This window comes from Trachypithecus francoisi, unplaced genomic scaffold (assembly GCF_009764315.1).
Source record: "Trachypithecus francoisi isolate TF-2019V2 unplaced genomic scaffold, Tfra_2.0 Lachesis_group0, whole genome shotgun sequence".
Classification (NCBI taxonomy): Eukaryota; Metazoa; Chordata; class Mammalia; order Primates; family Cercopithecidae; genus Trachypithecus; species Trachypithecus francoisi.
This window is the reverse complement of record NW_022681453.1, coordinates 91161941-91189836: the sequence shown is the minus strand read 5'-3', so window position 1 is coordinate 91189836 and position 27896 is coordinate 91161941. Positions and strand designations below refer to the sequence as shown.

General features: G+C 37.8%; 1 protein-coding gene across 1 annotated transcript in view; it reads right to left on the bottom strand.

The window, feature by feature from the left end:
• Window positions 1-22420, bottom strand: part of GABRR3 (gamma-aminobutyric acid type A receptor subunit rho3) — a 50303-nt gene extending 27883 nt beyond the window's left edge. Inside the window, exons 1-3 of the mRNA XM_033200683.1 lie at window positions 21972-22420; window positions 11804-11916; window positions 3946-4013 (exon numbers count right to left, since the gene is read on the bottom strand). Of these exons, the coding sequence (XP_033056574.1) occupies window positions 3946-4013; window positions 11804-11916; window positions 21972-22096 (306 nt within the window). The 5' untranslated portion in view covers window positions 22097-22420. The remainder of the gene's footprint in view (window positions 1-3945; window positions 4014-11803; window positions 11917-21971) is intronic.
• Window positions 22421-27896: the final 5476 nt, after the last annotated feature.

The window sequence follows — 27896 nt, the reverse complement described above, 5'->3', positions numbered from 1 at the left end:
TGAACCCAGTCCAGTTTGATCTGATAGGGACTAGCACAGCTAACCTTATTCAGGGGGTAAAGATGATGTCCAGTTCTGGGTGCTGCTGGTTAGAAACAATAAGGATTTTAGATACAAACTGCGTCATTCAGAAATGACTTGGATAGGCTGGGCGCGGGGGCTCAAGCCTGTAATCCCAGCACTTTGGGAGGCCGAGACGGGCGGATCACGAGGTCAGGAGATCGAGACCATCCTGGCTAACAGGGTGAAACCCCGTCTCTACTAAAAAATACAAAAAACCAGCCGGGCGAGGTGGCGGCGCCTGTAGTCCCAGCTACTCCGGAGGGTGAGGCAGGAGAATGGCGTGAACCCGGGAGGTGGAGCTTGCAGTGAGCTGAGATCCGGCCACTGCACTCCAGCCTGGGCGACAGAGCGAGACTCCGTCTCAAAAAAAAAAAAAAAAAAAAAAAAAAAAAAGAAAGAAAAGAAAAAAGAAAAAAAAGAAATGACTTGGATAATATGCCAGGAGAGGGGAAATAAAAGGTTGATCTCAGAGCACAACAGGCTTGAGGAAATATCAGTAAAAGAGCTGCCTTTGGGTAAGAAAGCGGCAAAATCTTCTAAAACAATCTTTTTGAGTAGCGAGTCCTCTTAGTGCTGTTCCCTTTTGGAGGGGAATGGCAAATGAATCTTTAAGGCTTACATTGAACTGAAATAAATATTGAATTAGATAATGATAAAGACGAGGCAAACCATTAGCTGAAGAGTTTACAGACTGAAACAAGGTGTAATGGGTCATACAAGATTTTGTTTAGACTTTTCTAGAATTTTTATGTGTCCTGAACTTTTCCTTTAGTTATTTGGAGGAATCACTATACATAAAAATATGGATTAAGGATATAGATGAAAGATTATTTGATTTTAGTGATTGATATTTTCTAGGTCTCTCCATTAACAGCTGTTTGTTCACTTTCTGTCTCTTTTTAATTGCGGTATTTGCATTATTACAAAAATAATACATAGAATCTAAATTTTAAAATGTAGCACTCTGAAAGTCACTATATATGCTAGAGTTTATGTATCAACAATACTTACTCTAAAGTATATATAAAAGCAACTTTTGAAAGTTTTATAAGAATGCGCATATAAAATATTCCAGAAAATGGAATGAAATTCAAGGGTTCATGTACATAAAAATGGCCATCAAATGAGTAGATTGGATAAACAACAAAGTAAATCTTTTCAGATGGAAAATGGCGTTTGAAAAGAAAATAATTTAACTTTTCCCAATTCATGGAAGAGGTACTCTTTGGTTTGGTTTTATTAAAAAACAAACAGAAAACCAGACTGCCATGTTTAAAGTAGAAAATAAAGGACAATAGGCATCTGGATAAGAGCTGTGATCTCAAATGACTCCAAGGACCAGGTGGGCAAGTTTAATGAAAGAAGCAGGCTGACTCTAGAGCAAAGCAAGGCACGGGCTCCAGGACAAACTGGAGGGCACAGGCCCCAACCGAAGGCATTCGAACTTCTTTTTTTTTTTTTTTTGAGACAGAGTCTCACTCTGTCACCCAGGATTAAGTGCAGTGGTGTGAACTTGGTTCACTACAACCTCCACCTCCCAGGTTCAAGTTATTTCCCTGTCTCAACCTACTGAGTAGCTAGGACTACAGGCATGTGCCACCACACCCAGCTAAGTTTTTTGTATTTTCAGTAGAAACAGGGTTTCATCATGTTGGCCATGCTGGTCTCAAACTCCTGACCTCAAATGATCTCCCCACCTCGGCCTCCCAAAGTGCTGGGATTATAGGCATGAGCCACTGCTCCTGGCCCAAACATTAAATTGTTTAGTACTTTGGGTAGAATGGAGAAAAATACTAAAATTCAAACCAAACACAAAATTGAAACCAAACCAAAACATATTCATAAGCTGCATCTTACTAGTAGGTACCAGTTAGGGCCTTTGTCATTAACACCTGAAGGTGGCGTAGTATTGACAGAAAACGAAAAAGATCCATCTAAAGATGATGATGGAAAAGACAGCAACTGAGAAGAAAGAAATGAGATGGAAAAAGCATTTTAAATATAAAGACACATAGCCATTAGGTAAGATCACGTGATAGAGTCTGGATGTTTGTTCCCTCCCAATATCGTGTTGAAATGTGATATCCAGTGTTGGAGGTGGGGCTTGATGGGAGGTGTATTAGTCCATTTTCACACTGCTCTAAAGAACTACCTGAGACTGGGTAATTTATAAAGAAAAGAGGTTTAACTGACTCACAGTTCTTCATGGCTGGGGAGGCCTCAGGAAACTTACAATCATGGCGGAAGGCAACGGGGAAGAAAACATCTTCTTCACAAGGCAGCAGAAGAGAGAGAGACAGCACGTGCAGGGGAAACTGACACTTACAAACCATCAGGTCTCATGAGAACTCTCTCACTATCACAAGAACAGCATAGGGGAAACCGCGCCCATGATCCAATCACCTCCCGTGAGATCCGTCCCTCAACATGTCAAGATGAGATTTGGGTGGGGACAGAGAGCCAGACCATATCAGGAGGTATTTAGGTCTTGAGTGCAGATCTTTCAGGAATAGCTTGGAGCCATCTTGTTAGTAATGAATGAGTTCTCAATTATTTCCCACAACAGTCTTCTCCCTTCCTCACCCCTGCTACCCGGAGTTGGTTGTTGAAAGACCCTAGTACCTCCCCCGACCCCCCATTCCTCCTTCTCATGCCATGTGATGCCTGCTGCCGTTCACCTTCCACCATGAGTGGAAGCTTCCTGAGGCCCTCACCAGGAGCAGGTGGCGGTGTCATGCTTCTTGTACGACCTGCAGAATCATGAGCCAAGAAACCTCTTTTCTTTATAAACTGCCCGGCCTCAGGTATTCCTTTATTGTAACACAAGCAGACTAAGACAGCAAGGAAACAGCCATTGAAAAATTGAAGCTATAAAGGCACTCTTTCTTTGGGGTAGAAAAACAAACTAAAGAGGGCTCAACCAAACTCTGAAACTACATGAACAAATTAACAGAACAAGAGTGGGTAAAAAGGAAATATATCTGAAAGCAAATATGTAGGTGTTTGTATGTATAAGCTAGCAATGGTATTAACTATTCTTTCTTAGAGCAAAACAACTTGAAAAACCTAAGATCACTTAAATAAAAAATGTCTCTGGTAATTATGTAAACAAGGAAGGTGGTCCTAAATTGGGAATAGAGAAAATAAAATGGAAAATTACGGTTGATAATATTAAAACATAAAAATAGCTAAAGTGGTTAAGGGATGGGAAGAAGAAACAAAAAAGCAATACATGCAAAATGTCATAAAAGACAGAAGAAGGTTAACAGGAAGGTTGAAGATAAGGGGTCAGTTTCAAGTTTTACGGATATTGAGTGAATAATACTCTAGGAAAGTACAGATGTTCATTGCAAAATTAAATAATGGCAATCTCTTTTAGATCTCTAGAAAAATATAAGGGAATAGACAAAATTTTAATTAAATTTTTAGTCCCATGAATTTAAAAAAAGTATTTGTCCCTCTGCTACTGGTTGTCTACAGGTAAGCAAAATTAATATCATTTGACATATTTGAAAGCAGCCCATCAATGCTGGTTCAACCGTTTATTATTTTATGGGCAAAGACTCATGATTTGGATTTCATATTGCACAATTGTTCTCAGTTCTTGCTACATAGGTAAATATATCGCGATGTTCTACAGTGTTCCACCACTAGAAAACCATTAGAAGGAAAATAGAAAAGTAGAAAGGGAATGAGAATTGTAATCAATGGTAGAATGAAGTAGATAGAAGAGAGCAGAGCAATCATGACCTTATTATTAAGCAAAGTAGGAGACATAAATAACATACATAGTTAAAATGACTTATTAAAACACTAGTGATTTTGACACTGCCGAGTTTCTGTCTTTTCAGAAAAAGAACAATATCCCATGAAGAAACTTACCATGTTAGTCTCTGAAATGCTGTCAATGCTTTCAACATGGACGTCTATACCTACTGGCACTGGGGACCCTTCAGAAAGAAGAATGGGTAAAATGCTGAGAAATGCATTATAATCATTTAAAACCATTCAAAACATAGAGATTAAGGCCCTTGGACAACAACTGAACTACTTTTAAAGTTTTTTAAAACAACAAATTTCTCCATTATTTATTGAATCAGTTATTATACACTCAATTATTATAATAAAGGCACATGTGTAAATAAATGGTATTCTAAAAATCATTACTCATTTGCTTGAGATCATGTCAATATTTGCCTTCTATAGTATAAAGTGGTGTCTCCAGTTTTTTTTTGTTTTTTAATTTTATTCTTTTTACCTACTAGTGATTTAAAAAGGAAAACTGTTTTTGAAAACATGTCTTAAGAGTATGTAGAATTATGTAGTCTATACGATGATAACGGTCATATCTCATAGTCAGGGAGAATATGACTATGAATAGAAGTCATGGAATCCCTGACATGGGCCATGTTGGAACCTTTTCTCCGCTGTCAAAAATATCAGCCTTTTCCATTTGTGCTGTGGTTGGTGGAGTAGAGGAACACAGAGGAAATTTCATAGAGATTGGAAGTCCAATACCACACAGGGACACCACAGATCAGATTCAGAAGTGTCCCTTTGCAGGTCAGCAGCAACCACAGGCTGCGTTTGGGAAGAAGCAAATATCCTTAGAAATCCATTTAATGAGATAATACTGAGAGTCAGAATTGGAGCAATTTCAGACAAAGCACTGCTGACACTCGTACAGCTGAGTTGCCCAGAATCAGGTTCACGGGCCCAGAAAACCTGAATGATAACCCAAGAGAATTCAGACTAGACTGACATTTCCTAGTTACACCTAACAAATGATTTCACCACTTCCAGTGTGAGGTGAAATTGATGTTAATAACACCAACATTTAGTTTTGCGATGGAAATTTTATGTATATATGTGTTAAAATCATTTATATATTTATATATGTAGTCTTTCATATGTTCTCTTTCCACATAAGCCATTCTCAATTAAACCTTATTGTCTGTATAGTCCTGAGTTTCAAAAAATGCTTTCACTTATGGTTGAGAAAAAATAAATCCTGCCTAAATGGATCTGAGCTGGTTGTATTAATCAAGATTCAAAGATTTAGGCCAGGCATGGTGGCTCCCGCCTGTTATCCCAGCACTTTGGCAGGCCGAGGTGGGCAGATCACTTGAGGTCAGGAGTTTGAGACCAGGCTGACCAACATGGTGAAACCCCGTCTCTACTAAAAATACAAAAATCAGCCTGGTGTGGTGGTGCATCTGTAATCCCAGCTACTCGGGAGGCTGAGGCACAAGAATTGCTTGAATGCAGGAGGCAGAGGCTGCAGTGAGCCGAGATGGCGCTACTGCACTCCAATCTGGGTGACAGAGCTAGACTCTCTCTCAAAAAAAGAATAAAAATAAAAATAAAAAAGAAAGGAAAACAAAAGAAAAGAAGATAAAAGAAACAAAGAAAGATTTAGAGAAGTCAAGCCTGAAAAGCTTCCTTAATGAGGCTGAGGCTACGTAATGCCTGGATGTGCTACGTGGAACCGGTATGCCTATAATTCGACAGCCCTTTACATGCATAACACTATAGAAGCCCAAGGTATGTCTTGCCAGTCCCTGTATCTTTTCTGTGACTCTTCCAGGAATTAACGGATGTCACTTTCACTTTATTAACAAATTCCCTCTTTTGGATCCTCAAGTCCGTGCCCTCGGTATCATTTTTTTATTTTGAAGGTTTTCAGTTGGCCAGGCACAGGGATGACATGCAAATAGATTCCTGCTTCAGGCTTCTGGAATACCTCAGTTGCATCTTAACTTCCTTCCATCTTCTTCCTGATATATTGGATCAATTACTATATATCCTATAACACTAATTATGACAGTTTTTTTTTTTTTTGAGACAGAGTTTCACTCTGCTGCCCAGGCTGGAGTGCAGTGGCCTGATCTTAGCTCACTGCAACCTCTGCCTCCTGGGTTCAAGCGATTCTTGTGCCTCAGCCTCCCAAGTAGCTGGGATTAAAAGCATATGCCACCACACCCAGCTAATTTTGTATTTTTAGAAGAGATGGGGTTTCACCATGTTGACTAGGCTGGTCTCAAACTCCTGACCTCCGGTGATCTGCCACCTCAGCCTCCCAAAGTGCTGGGATTACAGGCATGACCCACTGCGCCTGTCCAAATTATGACAATTCTTACATGGTGTTTAATGGTAATTTTGATTAAGCATTAACTTGGGAACATCTCACTATGATTCCTTCATAGGGTTCTGCTCTGGTGCTTTTTTATGTATATGTGCCTTTTCTCTTGAATTAGTAGAATAATCAGAATAACAATTCATGAAAACATCTTTGCCATGGCTCCACCTGGTATTTTAGAACGACTAAATCTTCCCAATAATTCCAAAACTCCAAAGGAAGAAAAAGTTTGGAAAGGTCTTGGAGGAGTGGCAGAATGTCCCAAATGAAGTTCTAGCATTAAAGTCACTCAGGCTAGAGTTTGAAACCAGCTCCACGATTGTTATGTGAATGAGAGTAAATAATGTCTCTAAGCTTAGTTTACCTGATTTATAAAATTTGTCTAGTAATACTCACTGTGGAGATTCATTTGAGGATTAGACATAATACAGTTACTCAACTTAGTTGGTAGTCAATTAATGGCATATCATAAATGTTATCACTACTGCAATTAAGCAAAAATGTAAACCTGCCCCTTAGGAGTGCAAGCCGCTACTCCCAATCCTATGCACATTTAGATAATGAATCCAATGTTCACTAAAAAAAGAAAAAAGAAAAAGATACAGTGCTTCTCATCACTTTTTTTTTTTTTTTTAAAGCCAGAGAGCAACTTGCAGTCAGTACCTCATGATTTATAAATAGATCCTAGTTGCTGACAACTGTCTCTACAAGCCTGGGGACAGTCATAAAACTGTCCTCCAAAGACCTACTCATGCCACTGCTGCCCAAGCACTGGAGCCTAAGGGTTGTTTGCAGGCTGATCTGAGATTGGGGTTAAAACATAGCTTGTTTGTTAGGAATGGGTTTCTGGAAATAACTTCAATTTCTTCCTTCAGTCCTCCAGATTTATACTGGTTCTGGTGGGGATGAGCTCTTCTGTTTGCAAGGAAAATGTATGCTCTTGGGTGCTGTCTGGCCTCATTTCTTTCTTTCTTTTTCTTTTCAGATGAAGTCTCACTCAGGCTGGAGTGCAGTGGCGCAGTCTCAACTCATGGCAACCTCTGCCTCCTGGGTTCAAGCGATTCTCTGGCCTCAGCCTCCCGAGGACCTGGGATTACAGGCATGTGCCACCACCCCTGGCTAATTTTTTTGTATTTTTAGTGGAGACAGGATTTCACCATGTTAGTCAGGCTGGTCTCGAACTCCTGACCACAAATGATCCACCCACTTCAGCCTTCCAAAGTGCTGGGATTATAGGTGTGAGCCACTGCGCCAGGGCGTCACTTCTGCCTCGTTTGAGCTCCATGTCGCACTGCACCTTATTCATGGGTTTGAGGAACTGTATTATGCTCTAGCGTTCTTGAGGACAGAGTAGAGAGTGAGCAGCATGTAAAGCCAAGACGCAGAATCAGAGTTTGGGAGCCAGATAAAAGCTCCAAAGATCATTCTTTTTACAAAGAAGGAGCTGAGTCACAGATAGAAGGTGGCAATAAGCATATGGATTAAAATTCGTGGAATTTGTAGCCCTATAAACCCGAGGTAGTGCCAAACTTTTGTAAATACCTCAACTCCTCATGTAATCTGTAAAACAGAACCAAATATATGGTACCTACTTTATAGGGTTGCTGTGATTACGTGAAAGAAAGCTTGTCAAGTCCTTAGCCTAACTCCATTCAGATGTATTAAAACCAACTTCTTCATTATCTATTGGCTCAGTAACAAATGTAACAGTGTAAATAATAATTTTAGGTACTTTTATTAATTCAGTACCTAAAGCATTTAAAATATAGTGAAAATTAAATAAATATTAGCCATTATGATGATGGTTCACTAACTAGGTAGTAGTACACACATTTATAATCCTTTTTGTATATGGAAAGATATAGCATCTATTTGGTTTTTATGCAGGCTGGAATAATGAGGGCTAAATAAAAGTTATACATCTGACTTATATAATGCATTTAAAGTTCATTATATAATATATCATCTAATCTTTTAATTATAGCTGCTTTGTTAGCTAGAGAGAACTGATTTTAGCTCCACTTGACACGAAGGAGTGCATACTCAGAGAGGTTACAACACTTGCCTGAAACCCAAAGTTAGTTAATGATTGGAAAGTAGCCAGATCCTTCTGACTCACAGTATAGTCCTCTCCTTTGACAAGCAAAGACTGTGCAAGCAGCTTTTATAACTTTAGCTTTTGTCTTGACTCTGTAGCCAGTATCTACATACTGAAATGATTTCACTTTGAAGAAACAAAGAAATTATCATCTATAAAACGAAAACAAAAAGCCCTTAGTTATGGGAGATGTAAAAGGTAGGGAAAACATAAATAAAGAAAATGAGCTGCAATTTATAACCCAAGTTAAACAAAAAGCTCCCTTAAATTTATATCCTCCTGTTTCCACATAATGAGTCAATTAATCTTCTAATGCTTTATAAAAGTAAAAAACACTGCAGTAGCAGCTGGTTTTAATGTTAAAGCTAATTAGGAAAACACATTAAGGCAAGAGAAGTGCTGAAGTTACATTTAGCTCAAGAGGGAAGAACTATGTGCGTGTGTTTGTGTTGCGGACAAGCATAAAGAAAGAAGATAAATTAAAGCTTGTCTTTGATATCCTGCAGTCTGATTTCCCCAAGGAAGGCACCCGTGAGAACAGAGAAATGGGTCACTGGTATAAGTAGCTGCTCTGACCAAGACAGGCAAGAAAAGGTTAAGGGGTGTATTTCACAGAGCTACCAGACTGACACTTCTGACTGAATTTATGGATTTTTCTGCTTAAACTGATTAAACACACAAGTCATTTGGACACCATTTTGCCCCAGTCTATGATTGTCAGAAAAATTTCTTAATCATGGGATGATTTGCACCTGCCACTAAGCAGCACATTTCAATTGCATTTTTAATGACTCCACAAAGTTGCCTCGGGAAAGAAAGTATTTTTTAAAAAGTGCGTTTTCGTTTAAAAAAATATTAAAATGTATCTCTAACAGATCAAGCAGAGTCGAAATTTCAGGTCAATTTCATGTTTTTCTGGGGGGTGAGGACGAGGTAGGGATGGAGAATGAAGGCATACATGTTTTAAAATAAAAGAGGAGAGTTGGCTCTTCGTCACCTACAGGAATGCTTCTCAAACTGTAAGATTTAGGGGAATCACTGCAGATTTTTATTTAGAATCCTGAGTTGGGACCCGTGCATCTGCATTTCTAACTCCCAGGTGATTCTGCAGCTGGTCCACGGACCACTTTGAGTGTCAAAGCCTCTGTAGACCGCTTGGTTCAAGGTCTGCATTCAAGGATAGTCATTTTTCTCTCAATCTTTCTTCCTTTCCACGGCCTCAAATAATCTCCATAAAAACTCTTTCCTCTAGCATAGGAGCGAATTTAATTGAGGAATCTAACCTGACTGGAATTAGGGCAGGTTTTTGAATTTGTGTTGAAAAGAGCACATCAGGTAGAGAGCTTCCAATTGTGGCTCTGGAGTGGCCAGTTTCAAGCCATTCCTGTGTGACTGCCGCCCCCTGGTGGCCGAAAACCCACGGCCAGGCAAATTTATCGACTGAAGATTCTGCTTGTTATATGGTGGAAGGGGAAATATTTTAAAGAGCTTTTGTAAAATTACAGAGACCAAGGTACAGAATATCTGCGTAGTAGTTGTAGAGCCTATTATATAAACTTTGGGAAAATTTGATTGGGGAAAAACAGTCTATTGAGAACGGTCGTAAGGAAGATACATAAGAGAAGTAGTGAAGAAAAGTAAAGAAAGATAAAGTCTCAGAAGAAAAAAAAGAGACATATTTCTAAACTTGCTTAATCTCAAGCCTTCTTAAATCTTAAATTATGATTCAATAAGTGTGAAAAATGCTCTGCAAAACAAAAAATTCAACTCACCATGATTTCTTCTGATGCTGATCACCTAATACAGTGGCTCTCAAATTGTGATTCTCAGACCAGCAGCATCACCTAGGAATTTGCTAGAAACGCAAATCGTTGGCCCCACCCAGATCTAGTGCGTCAGAGACTGCGCGGGTGGAACCCAGTAAGCTGTGCCTTCAGAACCCCCAGGTGATTCTGATACTTACTAAAGTTTGAGTCACAAACGTGATGAAATCAAGTTCAGACCTTTAGAACTGGCCAGCACAGTGGCTCACACCTGTAATCCCAGCGCTCTGGGAGACCGAGACAGGTGGATCGCCTGAAGTCAGGAGTTCGAGACCAACCTGACCAACATGGTGAAACCCTGTCTCTACTAAAACATGCAAAAATTAGGTTGTCCTGGTGGCACGTGCCTGTAATCCCAGCTACTCCAGGCTGGAGAATCACTTGAACCCAGGAGGTGGAGGTTGCAATGAGCCAAGATTGCGCCACTGCACTCCAGCACTCCAGCCTGGGTGACAGGTGAGACTCTGTCTCAAAAAAAAAAAAAAAAAAACCAAAACACACAGTACTGGAATCAAAAGGATTTCAGGAAAGTGATAAAACAACTAACCACCCCCTAAAAAAACCCAATCTTAAACATAGGAATATTTAACATACGTTTTTGTTTTGCCTGTTAACAAGTTAGTTCTCTGCAGTACCTACATGCCTATTGCACTTTCCCTGGTCATAACCACATCATGAGAAGAGTATCTCCCGCCCTGAACACTTGTGGTATTCATTATTCATCAGAAGGATGTATCTGTTCTACTGCCAGAGGATCTTGCTTCTAACCCTCATCCATAGTTCCCTCATCTCCACATCTCTAGGATTCTCAAAAATTGTCAGTTCAGGAATTGTGGAAGTGGAAGACTCCGTCAATGAAAGAAGAATCAGGATGGATTTAGCTGTAAGTCAGAGGGTTTAACCTGATGGTTTCCCCATACCCTGTGTATTGTTGGAAAACTTGGTACCCTCAGTGATGCAACTATGTGTACATTAAGCAGTCTAAGGAGAAGAAAGTCTTTGTTCCAATTATGTACCTATAATATGAATTTTCATCTTCTTTACCTGCCATTGCAACTCAGCTCTACCACTTTCTGTTTTCATGGCCTTGGGCAAATCTCTTAACCTCTCTAAGACCCAGTTTTCATATTGTGATATTAAGTATCATGATAGTGCCTATTTCATAGGGTCACTGCGAGGATAGAATAAGATAGTACATTAAGGAGTATCCTAACACTGGATCAATCTTAATTGCTAAAAGTGATAAATCATTTTTAAAAGACAATTCAGCAGAGCATGTTCAGAGGGAGCCATGGCATTTGCCATACTAGTTCTTCCCCCAAAGCGAGGCATTCTAGCTCGTAAGAATATTCAATAAGATTTTGTAAATAACGTGTATCCAATTTAAGGATTTTAGTTAGAAAATAAGTTGGTGTACAGGCGACATATATCCATTCTCTATTTATGGAACACATACTATTCACTATAGTGTGCATAGTAGGAAAATGAGTTTTCTGGTCAATTTAAAATGGATAACTCATCAATTGTTCTCACTAAAGAGACGGTGATTGTAAAAGCCTTCTTTTTCTGTTTTAAACTGATGGTCTTTACTTGCATTTTGGTCTTACTTGTTTTGAATTTTCACTTCCATTTTGACAGTATGATGGGTTTTGAGATGAGTTATGAGAGGATAATACTCACCTCCAAATCCAGGTCTCATTGCAAAATCGTTGTCCTCTATATGGAGAAGTTGCTCATATTTCTGAGGCTGCACTTTGGTACTGTCATCTTTCTTCATTCTAGTTTCTTGTTTGCTGTTCCTCCAAAGGGGGGAAAAAACTTTTGAGATACATATGCTTCTGGATATTTTGATTTAGGTTAGCCATCTGTGCTCAACATAGCATGTTCTGAAATACATACATAAGCTCATTTTCTCAGTTCATATTAAGCCAAATAGCTGTCAACATTTGTTCTTTATTATATAAGTGTGGAGCAAATAAGGTAAACCAAATTTCAGAGCACCTTAAGTGACAAACTCACTTTGGATTTAATGCACAAACTTGTATTGTTTCTCTGAACATGGTTTTTAGACCTGGAAAATCCCAATGACCTGAGTGGAGATGATCAAAACTCAGATTCATGGACTCCTGTCCCAGATCAACTAAATCAGTCCCCTAGGAAGCAGGGCCTAGTAATCTGCACCCAAACAAGCTACCTAGGTGATCCTTGGGGTCACTGAGGCCGAACAATCTCTGCACTATGACAGAAAATAAAAAAGACCGCAAGATTGTAAACAGATGAAGGCAGTGTTTTATAAAGACTAAATGAGCAGAAAATACAGGGTACAGGTTGAGAGCGCACCGGGCAGAATTCCCACCGGGGGTTCTACAACCTGAGGGATGGCAATATTTACACCTGAAGCCAGGTCAAATTGTGAAGTAGGTGATGTCTGTTTTTACCTACAGTTCTCTAGGGCAAAGGAAAGCAGGCAGTGGCCTCTTGGCCCTAGGTGTCCTGATTGGGAATAAGGCCCTGTCTCTCCCTATGTCGGTGAGTTTAGGCAGGTTGCTGGACCACCCTGGTTTGTTTTCTGCACTGTGACACCTACTTCTCAGCGATCCTGTGGGTGTGGAGGGGGAATGTCTGTTGTAGCCTAGCTCCTTTGTGAGCGACTTGCAGCAGCCTTCAGAGGGAGACCTCGCTCAGCATCTCCTTCCAGAAAAAGGTGGCGGTCATCATCATCACCACCACCATCATCATCATCATCACCACCACCACCATCATCATCATCACCACCACCATCATCATCATCATCATCATCACCATCACCATCATCATCACCACCACCACCATCATCATAATCATCATCGTCACCACCATCATCATCATCACCACCATCGTCATCATAACCATCATCATCATCACCACCATCATCACCACCATCGTCGTCATCATCACCATCATCACCATCACATCATCACCACCACCACCATCATCATCACCATCATCATCATCATCACCACCATCAACACCATCATCATCACCATCACCATCATCACCATCATCATCATCATCACCACCACCATCATCATCATCATCACCATCATCATCACCATCATCACCATCATCATCATCACCATCATCACCATCATCATCACCACTATCATTATCACCACTATTATCATCACCATCATCATCATCATCATCATCATCACCATCACCATCATCATCACCATCACATCATCACCACCACCATCATCATAATCATCATCGTCACCACCATCATCATCATCACCACCATCGTCATCATAACCATCATCATCATCACCACCATCATCACCACCATCGTCGTCATCATCACCATCATCACCATCACATCATCACCACCACCACCATCATCATCACCATCATCATCATCATCACCACCATCAACACCATCATCATCACCATCACCATCATCACCATCATCATCATCATCACCACCACCATCATCATCATCATCACCATCATCATCACCATCATCACCATCATCATCATCACCATCATCACCATCATCATCACCACTATCATTATCACCACTATTATCATCACCATCATCATCATCATCATCATTATCATCCTCGTCATCATCACCACCATCATCGTGGGAAGCAGGAGCAATAATACAAGACTCTGAGGGCTCTACTAAGTGAATCCTAGTCATTCTGAATAGCTGATATGCTTTTGTATTAAAACATGTCTTCTCCAGGAAACCGATGTGAATTTTAATATAAGACATGTAGGTGAACTTTCTTACACAATAAAGTGACTTTGATGGGGAGAATTTCAGAAACTGGAGCAGCTGCTAGAAGGAATACATCTTATGGGCACCTGAGATCACCCAGTGTGGTCTTTCAATAGGGAAGTTTCTGGTTGAAACCATCAGAGGTTTATAGATGTATATTTTATCATGGATAGAAATGCGGAAGTTAGCAAAAGGAATCTGTTTTTGGTAGAAGGCAGTGAGTTTTATTTTAAACATGTTAAGCCATTATATCCCATGAATAATTGAACACATACAACTATTTTTTCCAAGGAGTTAGAATTAACTAGAAAAGTTCTTCCAAGGAGCTAGAATGAACAATTTATTAAAAAAAATAATAGCAGCTAGCTTGTATTAAATGCCTACTATGTTCAAGGCACCAAGCCAAAGTAAATATTATCTTCATTGGCGTACATCCAAATTATGCTCTATTTGGGCCCTATGCCCAGGGTTTCTGATTCAATAGGTTTGGGGTATGAGAATTTGCATGTATAACAATGTCTCAAGAGATCCACTGGCCTAGAAAATAGTAGACATTTAATAAAAGCTAGCTACTTGTTACTATTTTAAGAAAAATGGAAATGTAACTATGAGTGAAAACTCATGAAAATCTGTAAACCCCTTTGGTAATAATCTTTTAATGGCATGTCACTATTGTGTCTGCTCAGAAGCATACTTCTCCATGAGATTGAAAAGGATAAATCTTAATTAAGAATCCCAAGAATGCCAAAGGCAGAGCCCACTGTGAAATGCTCTCTTGGCAGCATGCGAAAGCACATGCACCTGTTCTAACTTGAGGGCTTTTCAGGTACACAATGAGATGTTCCATATTTATCTACTTTTGCCTTTTTTTTTGTATTTTTTGTATCTTCTATTTCCCAAAAAGGATCTGCTGCTTACTCTTTTAATGAATTTTGAAAATCTATATATTCCCCTCACACATATTTAAATAGACATTTACATTTCTTCATCATAAATTTTGAAATTATTCAAATATTGATGATTTCAAATAAAACACATTGTTCCTTTAAGTGTATCCAATGAATCTAACTATACACATTATGCATTTAAATTATACCTGAATAAGCTTTTTAAAAATCAGAAATTTTATTGCACTCTTTTTTTAAAAAGAAATTTCTATCTCCATTTTATTTACTTCATATAATTTTATCACTCCATCATGTATCTTTTTAAGAAAAATGTGTAAGCAAAGAAACTGACTTTTTTATTTTCTATGACAATTACAAATGGAATAAAACATAATTTGTATAAATATTGATACTTATTAAAATTAAGAATAAAATTTTATTAAAAGTGCATTTATTAATGAAGTGATGATTCTCTTTCCCCAATTATTCTATGTATCAGCAAATGGGTATTACTCATTGCTGAAATAAAGCTGGGTTTTTGCATTAATTCTATTCTTATTTTTTAATCTTTATAGATGAAAATATTGAGAAAGTTTGTTCATATATGTGGAAGTACATGGAATTTGAAGAAATTTTGTTTCAGTATTCTTTTAACAATGTAACTTAATTATTTAAACTCCTTGCTTATTTTTCAAAACTCACACTGTAGAGTTTATCTTCAACAATTATTTTAATGATTTATAATCTGAAATTAATTAGTTCTTCCTTCAATTTTGTTAAAAGCAAAAAATAGAGAATTGCTATTAAGAAAAGGATGTCTTGTGTAGTGTCATCCACTATCTCAACTACAATATTGGTAATGATCTCTTTGTACCCAGGAACTTTTTACACACTGGGGCAATACTTGTAGGATTCAGGAAGAGGGAGAGGGATGCCTGTATATTGCCAGGTAGGACACAGCAATCACTAAATGGAGGTAATAAAGGAGACTGCAGGTGGCGAACAGATCAGTTTTAAGAAAGAGGTCAGAAAAGATCCAAAAACTGTTTTAAAACTACTCATGTCTACATGCCCCTCAGATACCTCGCATCTACCTTTAGAGGCATAATACATTGTACCCCAGGAGGATGGGCACCCTGCTTTGAAGGCCTCTGATGCATACACAGGAAGGTTAATAAAATGAAAGATGAGATAAAACCAAGGGGACAGAAGGAAATTTGCTTAATAAAGGGTCACCATATAACGCAGCATCAGTTTTAGCTCAGTGTTCTAGTCTTATTCTATACACATATCACTTTAAACCCCTTTGTGTCTTCTCCCCTCTCCCTCATTCTAGAAAAAAATGATTTCAGTTTAGCAGCTACCGAGAAGAAGCTTTTGGATATGTTCTGTCTGAGGAGAGGATCTTCTAGGAGTCTGAGTCCTGATGGGATCAAGCAAAGATATCCCAATTCATGGGAGAGCCTCTCACCAGCATTCCTCATCTTTGTCCTTTCCCATAAAGTATTATGAAGATTGAGTAGGTGTGAGTCTTGGTAATAGGTGTGTTTTTTCTCTTTTAATTAGGGCTTTTTCCTTCCTGGGTCACACAAAGAAAACATATTTCTATGCTCCCTCTTCTCAGTGTCAGAAACTCTACTGTAATTGTGTGACGAAGAAAGTGGAGGTCTGGGACGAGGGAAAGGCTGGATTTGGAGTGGTCTCAGGGGGACTAAGAGGGTCTTTGAAGAGGACATAGTAGCCAAAGGATTAAAAACTAGAACTGGTTGAGGAAAAGGAAATACACCTAACTTATTCTGTGGCATTAGAGTTTTATAAGTGGAATGATAAAAAATCATCTGACTTGAGTCACAAACACTCGGTTGGTTGCCTTATAAGACTGCTTTCCCTAGAGCCTGGAGGCCTGTATATTTGATGGATTAACTAGAATAAAGAACTAGGTCTGACATGAAGAGACTACTTACCCAAGGGATGACATAATTAATAAGCATATTTAAAAGTATTTAATTGAGGGGGTCAAGAGTATGATACCAATTGAAGCCATAACTGTCATTTTATACCTATTAAATTAGCAAAAGACAAAAAATAATGTTAGTGCCCCAGGCTGTGAAGGATATGATGAGGCCAGGTGCAATGGCTCACACCTGTAATCCTAGCACTTTGGGAGGCGAAGGCGGGCGGATCACTTGAGGTCAGGAGTTCTAGACCAGCCTGGCCAACATGCCAAAACCCCATTTCTACTAAAAATATAAAAATTAGCCAGGTGTGGTGGCGGAAGCCTGTAATTTCAACTACTCAGGAGGCTGAGGCAGGAGAATCACTTGAACCTGGGAGGCAGAGGTTGCAGTGAGCCAAGATCGTGCCACTGCATTCCAGCTTCAGCCTGGGCGAAAGAGTGAGACTCCGTCTTGGAAAAAAAAAAGGGGGGATATGATGAAATGCAAATATTTATATTTTGCAGGTGGGAGTATACATATTGGTAAACTCCCCTAGAAATTCATCTCAAGAACTATAAAGATATTTCATGTGCGTTACTCAATTATTCAATTCCAGAAAAATTACAATTTTCTTGGTAAAGGAAAAAATGACATGTGTGAAAACATTTATTGCTGTTACTTATCTTAGTGGAAACTTGAAAATAAATGTTCAGAAACAAAGGAGATAATTCTTGTCCTTTAATTCAAATCAATAATATGGAGTGATTAAAAATACCACTATGGTGTCTGTGAAGCAATGTGAGAAATGCTTAAGTGAAGAAAATACAAAATGGTTTCTATGCTATGATTTTAAACATGAAAAAATCATGTAGTTTCATGAATAATGATTAGACGTGAACTTGGCAAAACAAAAGCCTTGAGATTCTAGGTATTTTTTTCCACATAAAAATCCATTATTGCTATTGTTATTTGTATCATAAATTATCTAGACCAAATCAGACTTGCCATTTAGAATCCTTTCCAAATAAGAATCTGGTCAAAGCTCTCCACCTTATCACTCCATTCTTCCTATCATTCTAGAAGCATGGCCTCTTGATAACATGGACGTTTTTCTCAGTCAAGCTTTATTGTGAACCAGTGCACACTGAAGCTCAGTTAACTGTTCCAAATAATGTAAGCAACATTTTAAAAACCTTTTATAGGCTTATTGTTTTTCTTTAGAAAAATACAAAATGAACCAAAAATGTTCTATTAGGCTACATACATGGATACAAATTCAAAGAATAAGGTAAAGTAGTGGGAAAATCAGTTGGTCCAATTTTTCATCATGAAGAAAACCTTCATAATTCTTGATCCAATGTTTATTTCCAGACCCCGGATGTTTTTGAAATGTCTTAGAGAAAATGTGGTACATAAGATGTAGTGAATCTTAAGGCTTTGATTGAACTCCTAACTTCTGAACTCTGGAAATACATACCTGACTTTATCAATAGCCTGTCTCTTGTAAAAGAAAACATCTAGGCAGATGAACATTTCTGTGCAAAAGCCAGCGAGAGAGAATGCTTCACTTGAAACACTACAGTTTCCACATCTCACTTGGACCTCTGTCAGACCAAAAGCTCAGTGAGGAGGCCTCAGTTGCCTCATCTGCGAAATGAGGAAATTAGATTAGCAGCTAGTCTGCAGACATTTTTTAAAAACAGTCCACATGGTATATTAACTTAGAAAAATTCAAAGAAAAGACTGGATTTCTTGCTTCTTTTGAAAAAAATCAGAAAATCTGGCTACATAAGGTTCAAGTTATAACAAGAGAAGGCTGTGGGCACGGTGGCTCATGCCTATAATCCCAGAACTTTTGGAGGCCAAAGCTGGAGGATCATTTGAGGCCAGGAGTTTGAGTCCAGCCTGGGCAAATAGAGAGACCCAATCTCTACCGAAAACAAACAAACAAACAAAAAAACAAACAAACAAAAAACAAACAAAAAAAAACATTAGCCAGGTGTAGTGGCACACGCCTGTTGTCCCAGCTACTTGGGAGGTTGAGGTGGGAGGACCACTTGAGCACAGGTGTTTGAGGTTATAGTGAACTATGATTGCACCACTGCACTCCAGCCAGGGCAACAGAACAAGACCTTGTTTCAGAAAAAAAAAAAAAAAAAAGTTAAAAATTAAAAAACAAACAAAAACAAGAGAAGGCTGAACCTGACCAGCCATTTTCCCTCAGAGGAGCATATACCTTGTAGTTGTAGTCTCTGCCACTGTCTTCTGTCTTGCTTGCGGTAGCATTGGATTTGCCATGCTTGAGAACCTACTGGCTTTTACATTAGGTTCAGGGTAATGTTTAACAAGTGATTCAAGGAAGAAAAGCCCCAGTTTATAGTGTTTTATTTCCATGGTGTAAATATTTCCACCATGGCTGATTTCAGGCTACCAACAACATGCATGGCAGAGATGTGCCTAGCACATAGCGTAGCATAGGATAGGATAGGATAGGATAGGATAGGATGAATGGTATAGTATGGAATATTGTTGTATTTCTACCATACAGTTACAATAGACCTAAATAACCTCAAGAGCAACAGATGATAATAAAATGTGGAGAAATCATTAGGAAGTGGTGAGTTTTAAGTATTTGCTACCTTTATCTTAGAAATTATTTAATTTAATTGCAGGCTTATATAATTTAATTTTTAATAATGTGTGCTTTTAACAGCCAGCTGATAAATTTCCTGAAAACGATTGGCAGTTGCAAGCCAGTTTGAGCAGACTCCAGTACTCTGCTGATAATATTCAAGGCCAGAGTCAATACGTTGCTCTTATAGTATTTTTAGCCCCCAACCTAGCACTTGCACGTAAATGTCACTCAATATAATTGTTGAAAGAATGAATAAATATTCAATGAGTCTATTTGCTTAATCTTCTTTGCATTATCCAGGAGCAAAATTTCTTCTCTAGGTAAAAGGGGAATATTTTCCACCTGCCAAACTTACTTTATTCACATCTCTCCCTACTTTGATTTTAAGAAACAAAAGGTATCTTTGAATAAATATTTTTAAAAGTCTTTAGATTTTGAAAGAAGGGAATCTCTGGATTAAAAATTGAGGTTATATTCTGAAGGAAAACAACTAAAAGCAAAACATTTAAGAGCCTTGTTGTATAAAAACTGGCCCCAAACAATGCATATATAAATCCCCCTTATAATTTTCAAAGATCATGTCTTCCTTTCATGTTCACTCTATTAGTTCTCTTGCATTATAGAAGAGTGGATTATTAATTAATTCATTCATTACTTAATTATTGGCTGATAATCAGGTTGGATGTTGGGCAAAGAACCTCACAGTATCTATTCACATACTAAGGTAGGAAGACTCCTGGGCCCCTTACTCTAAAAAATGACTGTATACAGTAATTACTGTATTTTGGTCTAACGCCCTAAAATCTGCATGACAAAGTGCTTGAGTGACAGCTCAGAAATTGGCTGGCTGTATTACCCTGCTCACTCAGGGGAAATGCCTGGGTTTCATTCTAAGTGGCTACTTCTGGACCAGGTGATGGTTTATGCAATCTCCAGTGCCCTAGAGGGTTTTTCTTTGAAGAACAAAAGAAGCAGATATACATTTTAATGAATCCCATTCTGGCTTGTGACTCAAAGGAGCACTTCATTTAGGATAGAGAGAAGTGACAACAAATATGATTGGCCCCACATGGCCGAAATCCTGGCGTTTCCTATGCGGGAAGTCTGCTTTTGCGTAGGCCCTAAAATTCTTCTTTTCCTTTACATAGGATCTAAAAATGAGGCATTTAACATCAGAAAAATTTCTACCTCACCACAAAGAACCAATGTTCTTCTCTTGTTCTTTAAATGTCACCTAAAAAATACACATGGTAGATTTTTTCTGTAGCAACACTGCCACTAATAGTGGGCTGGTGTGATGAATTAGCTACTATAATCATCTCTCCTCCTCATCTAAACATCCACCAGACTGTACAAGTCTACTCTTTGGATGAGAGATAATATTTTAAGCATTTAAGTCCATTAATTTTTAAAATTAGATAAAACATACTATAAAATGTAATAAGCTACCTGAAAAAAAAAATAGAGTCTGGTGGTATACTCTTACATTTCCCAAATATTTCCTTAGCTAATGGCTATGAAGAAGACTGGGAAAGTGGTTAAATGGAACAAGACTTCATATCGTCTCAGGTCTGGGTCTGGGAGCAGAAGCGTGGAAGGAAAGTGTGAGAGGTAGTCCCTGATTTTTAATCGCAGAGCAGGAATCAGTAATCAAGCAACACACCTCTTTTGGTTTTGGTCATTAAACCTGAGACTTCAGAAGATATTTATTAAAATTTTATGTTCTCTTTCCTGATCTTACAGTGAATGCATAATACATATTCAGGATGTGAGGGCAATCTAGCTTAAACATCTGTCACCCCATTGGCTGCCAGGATTGACCAGATGATACTCTTCATTCTGCAATTTCTCCTGTTGGGTCTTTTTGGAAATACGGTGCTTGGTGAAAAGGGAAGACTTTCTCAAAGACGTTATTTGATTATTAAAGGTATATGGGTATTAGGGGGACAAATCATTGCAGTATGCCTGGGGCTGAAGGGATTCCGGGCATTTTTAGTACTAAAACCTATAAAGCCCTAGGCAAGTTGGTGTACAACAGGTCACTCTCACAGACAGCTATCTCCCTTACTAGCACATCCAAACATCCTCCTGATTATTGATGGGAAGATAATAATGATTGTGTGTTGATATTCAGGATTTGTCAAACGTATGAAGATTATTCTTGAAAGATAAATGGCTTTAATGCCTTTTGATACTATTTCATCAATCCATGAAACTATATACATTACAAGTACTTGACATTAAAAGAAGTTGGTGCTTAGACTAATTTCTATTCAAAATACATTTGAGGAAACATTAAACAAGTATTTAATGTATCAGTAATAAATGTATTACTAATTGAGGAAATACATTCCCTGAAAGAGGATCCTTATATGAACCCTTTAACCGTTTTCTCTGTAAATAAGCATAAATAAATTTACAAATGTCAGCAAATTCCAAGATCTTGCTCTTTCAGATGTCAAACAGAGGTGACTGATGATGATGCATGAATGCTATCTCCAGAGACAGACATGGTTACAAAGATGTGCTACCATTAAACATATGTTTCTAGGTTTCCTGTAGGTCTGAGGCAACTGGTGAGAGAAACTGGGCAGTAATTCCATAGACTGCACTATGAGCATCTTACCAGGTTTGTTTCATTGAAGACGAGCACCGCTGGTGTGTCATCTTGATATGAGAAGCAGCACAAACATTTGGTATCAATGTGATACAGATGTAGGTGAAGGAGACCAACTGGAAAGCCAGGATCATCTCTTCCAAAAAAAGACAAAAAGGATGCAAGTGGATACAGTCAATACTGTGATCACGATTTCTTCTTCATGTGTCTTTAAAAAAATAAACAGCATGCCAGGGAAAATGTATTGGGGGGGAAAAAGACATTGTCTTCAACGCTGTACTTTGTTTCAGTAGATTAAATTGATTCACATCGCTTGCAGGCAGATATCTATCTGAATCTTCAGCAATATGAGGAAAACAAAGCAGATTTTAAAAATTTTCAGTTTACATCCTTTGGTCCCCTTTTCCAGGGAAGGTTTTTAGTGTGATGCTCAATCCATACTCAATAAACCCTCAGCTGCAGTCCTAGGCAAACAAAGACGTGAGGTTAAGCATTAATCCTCTTAATCCAATGCAATATCATTTAAATATACTTAGTGACTCAGCAAAATAATATGCTTATTGAGAAAAAAAAGATGATTAATTTAATCTTAATTACACATTTGAAGACCTTTTCCATTATCCTACGGTTCCTTTTAATCCAGAAAGAAATCTTTTCCTCACCAAATGCATACAGACTGCCTTAGCACAAACACAAAATATAATTATCTTTTTTAAGATAAATAATCGTATTTTAAGAAGATGGCTTATTTCATTGATAACAAAAGTGGTTTAATTTAAGGTTTATTCAATAGCAAGCAACCCAGTTAATAAAAATGAACTTAATCCTGGTCAGCGTGCAAAGCACACATTGTCACCATTAAATTACGGCCACATACTCTCCTAAAGGTGCTTTGTATGCTTAGAGAAAATATTAGGAGAATATTTCTACTTCACGTATGCAAAGTACCAATGAATGGTCATGTCGTTGAAATTAATCTTCTTCAACTGGAATACCACAAGGTGAGCACACAGTAACAGCTGACCTTTTTACTAGAACTTAGAAAGAAAGCCATTTTCTTCTCAGAAATATAGTGTTGTGAGAGAAATTCTTAAATTTCTTCAAATCGATCTATGTCCTTGACACTTTGTGTTCTGTGTAACTGCTTAATCATATTTATTTCTTTTGGTTTGGGTTATGTCTTCTTTTAGTCCATGCATTAAAACCTTCTCCTATGTTTCTTAAGCATGTCTTTCCTCTTTAAAATATATTTTTAATATAAAATATTACAAATATACAGAATGATGTAATAAATCCTTGCTTCTCTTCTTAGGCTGCATTTAGTGTTTATATGTAATTATACTATTATTGTACTTGTATGTATCTATAAATAATGTACAAACTTTTGCATGTTTTAAAACTTTATGTAAATGGTGTCATATTCTACTTTTGCTACTAAAAGCTACTTTTTCTTTCAACATTATGCTCAGGGATTTATTATGTTGATAAATGTGCCTCTAGTCAATTCATTTTAACTGCTATATGGTATTTCAGTATGGATACATAGCATTGCATTTATTCGCATTTTTGTTGATGGGCATTGTTTCTTATGTTTCTATTACAAACAATCCTGCAATAAATTTCTATAAATATTTTCTTGTACACACGTGTAAGTGTTTCTTTAGGTAAATACCTAGAAGTAAAATGGCTAAGCTGAATAATTTTCACACCTTCAAATTTACTGGGCACAATCATATTGCTCATCAACGTGCTTGTACCAATTTGCTTCTCCACTAGCAGTGAATGAGAGTTCTTATTTCTTAAAATATTTTTTAACATTGGTATTATCAGACTTTTCAATGTTACCTAACTCAATGGGTATTGTAATTTTAATTTCTGTAATGTTTAGAAACGTTGAAGCATTTTCTTTGGTATTTTTGAGCCAGTAAGCCTTCTTTGAAGAGCCAATGGAAGAAATGTAAGAAAAGTTGCTCATCTTAAACTACTGTCACTTTGGTTGTTGGAAGACTGCACTGTGGTCAAAGTTTGTTTGAGTACGTTCCACCTCAGTGCTCTTATGACAGCCGGGGCACCAACCCCTTAGTCCTAGCACTCTCTATTACCTGGTCCCCTCTTCACTTAGGAAAAGCAATATCTACGCTAACATTTCCCAAAGTACTTGGCTACACTGAAGATGTTTTGTGAGAAACTGTTCTGTACTAAATGAGTTTGGGAAACATTATACATTGTATTACTCTGTTAGGGGTCACGCTCTTACCCCAGGGCCTTTGGACTGGTTGTCACCCTTGCCTGACATATTATTCATCTGGATATCTATATGGCTAACTCCCTTAACAAACGCAAATATCTGAGAAAATATCATCTATTGAGTGAAGTATACCCTGACCACTCCTTTTTAAAAATGCCATATTCTTTCTTTCCTCCTACAACCTGCATTAGCAATCTACCTTTCATCCTGTTCAGCATGTCTTATATAATTTATGTTATGTTTATTGTTCACAATCTAATCCTGCTAGAATGTAAGCTCTGCAAGGAAGTGATCTTTGTTTTGTTCCCTGAGGCCTCCCAAACACTTATAACTGTCTTTGAAGTATAGTTGGTATTAGTAAATATTTCTTAAATAATGAATGAATGTTAACACAATCAAGGCTTTAGTTGAAAAAAAAGGCCTGTTTAGTTCTGCTGAATTCTGTGTCTCTCAAACTTATTTGATCTCAGATCCCATCTTAAAACAAAACCAAGATACTTACATTCTTCCAAAATAGTACTCCTCCATGACAGCCAGTTTGGGAGATTCTCATTTACAGGTAAATCAGTGCTTTGCACATTCTCCTTACCAAAATTCTGTGTCCCATCATCTTGAGACAACCTTTGTTGACTGCTAAACTTTGACGTTCACAATGAAATATTGGTAGCTGATAAAGAATAAGCAATATTTAAGAGGAGACTTCATGAAGTGGTCTTTGACCTGAAGGAATGCAGCACTAGAGTAGAAGTTATTCTCTTTACAGGACTCAGTGAAGCTATTTGGGGCACGTATTTTTCAGAAATATCTGTCAGATCATATACATCCTCACTGTCACTTAAATTATGTTAGGATGCCCTCCTTCTGCACTGCAGGGATGAATCATGAGAATCTGTCCGGCCTCTTCATTGAATAATCTTTGCTAGACTATCTATATCACTATAAACATTAAGGAAGAAATACAAAGTTTATTTCTGATGATGAATTTTAAGTGGGAAATGGTCTGCATAAAAATAAAAATAAGGCAATAGCTTAGCCTGGAGAGAGTTGGCTTAGAGAAAGTCCAAGTGTTTTAGTTCAATTGCAAGAAGGCATCTGTCTCTGTTGATGCTGAGTTAGCTCCTTAACCTTATTCCTTTAGAGCTTTTCTTTGCAAGCTCAGTAAGCTTCTTAAGGGAAAAAAAAAAAAAAATCAGAAAAGCACATCTGTCAAAACTAGAAAGTGGTAAGTAACTACCAGGAAACGAAATGAATCACAGGGTCACTGGAGAATTTTGTAACAATTTAAGCTCTCCCTTGCATAAATTGCCTCCTGTTCACTCTTCATCCACTCTGATGATGTCAGTCAGCCAGTTTTTATCTGTTTGGCAGGGACATAAAGAGAAAATTTGGAAATGATGGCTGTGTCGCCAATCTTGGGATATGTAGCCATGGTTTTGCCTACAAAGAGAAAACAAAAGAAAAGTAAGGTCTTATTTAGACTGGATCTGACAACAACAACAAATTCCAAGCTTCCAGAAATTTCCCAATGTGTCGGCAGGATGTCATCTAGGCAAAATATCTTGAGTTGCAAATTGTAGCGTCATAAAATCTTGATTGAGTCATAAAATCTTGATTGGGAAAGACTTTTGGAAATCATTTAGACTACACTTAATGCCTCTCCTGCTCTCTTTTATGCTGAGGAAGCTAGGACTAGAGAGGTTAAGTGATCATAATTTAGTTTTCTTAGTTACAGTCATGTGCTGCATAACGACGTTTTGGTGAGTAATGGACCATATATATGACTGTGGTTATCCAATAAGTTAAGGTTAATTTACTCTGGAAGAAAGAAAAATATTTTGTATAAATTTAGTGTAGCCTAAGTGTACAGTTGAGAGTAGTGTACACTCATGCCCTGGGCTTTCACATTCACTCACCCAGAACAACTTTCAGTCCTGTGAACTCCATTCATGGTAAGTGCCTGATACAGTTAATATTTTATGCTGCATTTTAACTGAACCTTTTCTATTTTGTCTATGTTTATATATTTTTAGATATACAAATATGTACCATTGTGTTACAATTGCCTATAGTATTTGGTATAATAACGTGCTGTACAGGTTTATAGCCACACTCATATAGCATACGTGTGCAGTAGGCTAGACCATAGAGATTGGTGTAAGTATACAGTTGTTTGCACAACAAGGAAATCACCTAACAACGCATTTCTCTGAGTTTGTCCCCGTCATCAAATTGTGCATAACTGTCTTGCTTTGATGCATTGGAAATATAACTGGCCATGCCTAGAGCAGCCAGTAGGGGGCATTTGCTATCCTTCCAAAAAACCTTGCTCTCGCTCAGAAACCCTGTTTTCTCTCCGGTTCCCAGAATTACCAGACAACCAGTAGATCATCGTTTTTCCATACCCAGTAGACCGTCGTTCGCCCCACGACCCTTGTTTCATTCTCTTATCATATCCTTCCTGGCATCCAAAATCAGCTGATAGGAGTGAGGACACGGAAGAATCTGTTTTACAGGCCCGCAGATGACACTAAAGCAAAGCTGTTTACATCATCGTGTAATAGCGCAAAATCACCACTAGATGGAAGCATAGGATACAAATTCTCATCCAAATTACACTATTGTTTCGAATTTGCCTCTTTATGGGAGGAAAATCTTGTGTGGTATTGTGTGGTATTGGTAAATGCAAATTATTCAGCATTTGTAGTGAATAATTTTCACTTACCAATATTGGCAGAATGAACTGAAAAGATTAATGATATAATATCAAATGATTCAGAGAAAACACCCACATACCCCGTTATTGAGAAAAATGCAACTATTTACCTTGAATAATTGACTAATGGGGTTTATTGGTTTCTCTGCTTGAACACAAATTTATTTTTAAGATTTCGCTTTTTACCTACACCTAAGAACAGCATTTTATTTGTGGGAACCCTAAGGGACAGAAGTGAACATTGTAGAAAAATAAGCTTTCTATTAGAATGAAGTACCTGTTATGAGCAAAGTTTCTAAAGGACACTGAATAAAGCACTAGGGCACGTGGCTCTGGGACTGGATGTGGTATTTACTGTATGATTTTTAAAAAGCTTCTTAAACTTCCTGGATTTCCATTTCCTCTTCTGTATTCATTAAGCACACGTATGTAGGTGACTTTTGAGATCCCTGAGGAAGCAATAAAACACAGTGGTTAAGAAGAGACAACAGTGATCATCTTTATTGGGATATTTGGTGTCAGATTTTGTGGATACAAGCATCTACTTTTCCATTTACTAGTTGTCTGAACTTTGAAAATGACCTAAGATTTTTCGTTGAGTCAGTTACTTTATATGTAGTTAAAAGGAATAATGCTAGGGCAGATATTTTAAGATTAAAGTCAGAGTTTATGAGACTGTATATTTAGCACAATGTTTGGTACATTGAAAATACCATAATTGACAAAATTAATATCAGTTATCAATCTCATTCATCTCTATTAATGTAGTATGATCTTCCAATGTTATGAGTTTCATTAAGATTAGCAGTAAGGTCCCTGTTTTCCAGGATTGAAATTTTGAGTCATCTTTAATTGCTCCCTTTCAAAATCTTTTCTTTGTTTTTTGCTTCAGAACTTCTTCTGCATTTTCCTGCCCTTTATATTTCCATTGCCACTAGACCTTTTAGTCTCTAATATTAATATATCTCCCTGG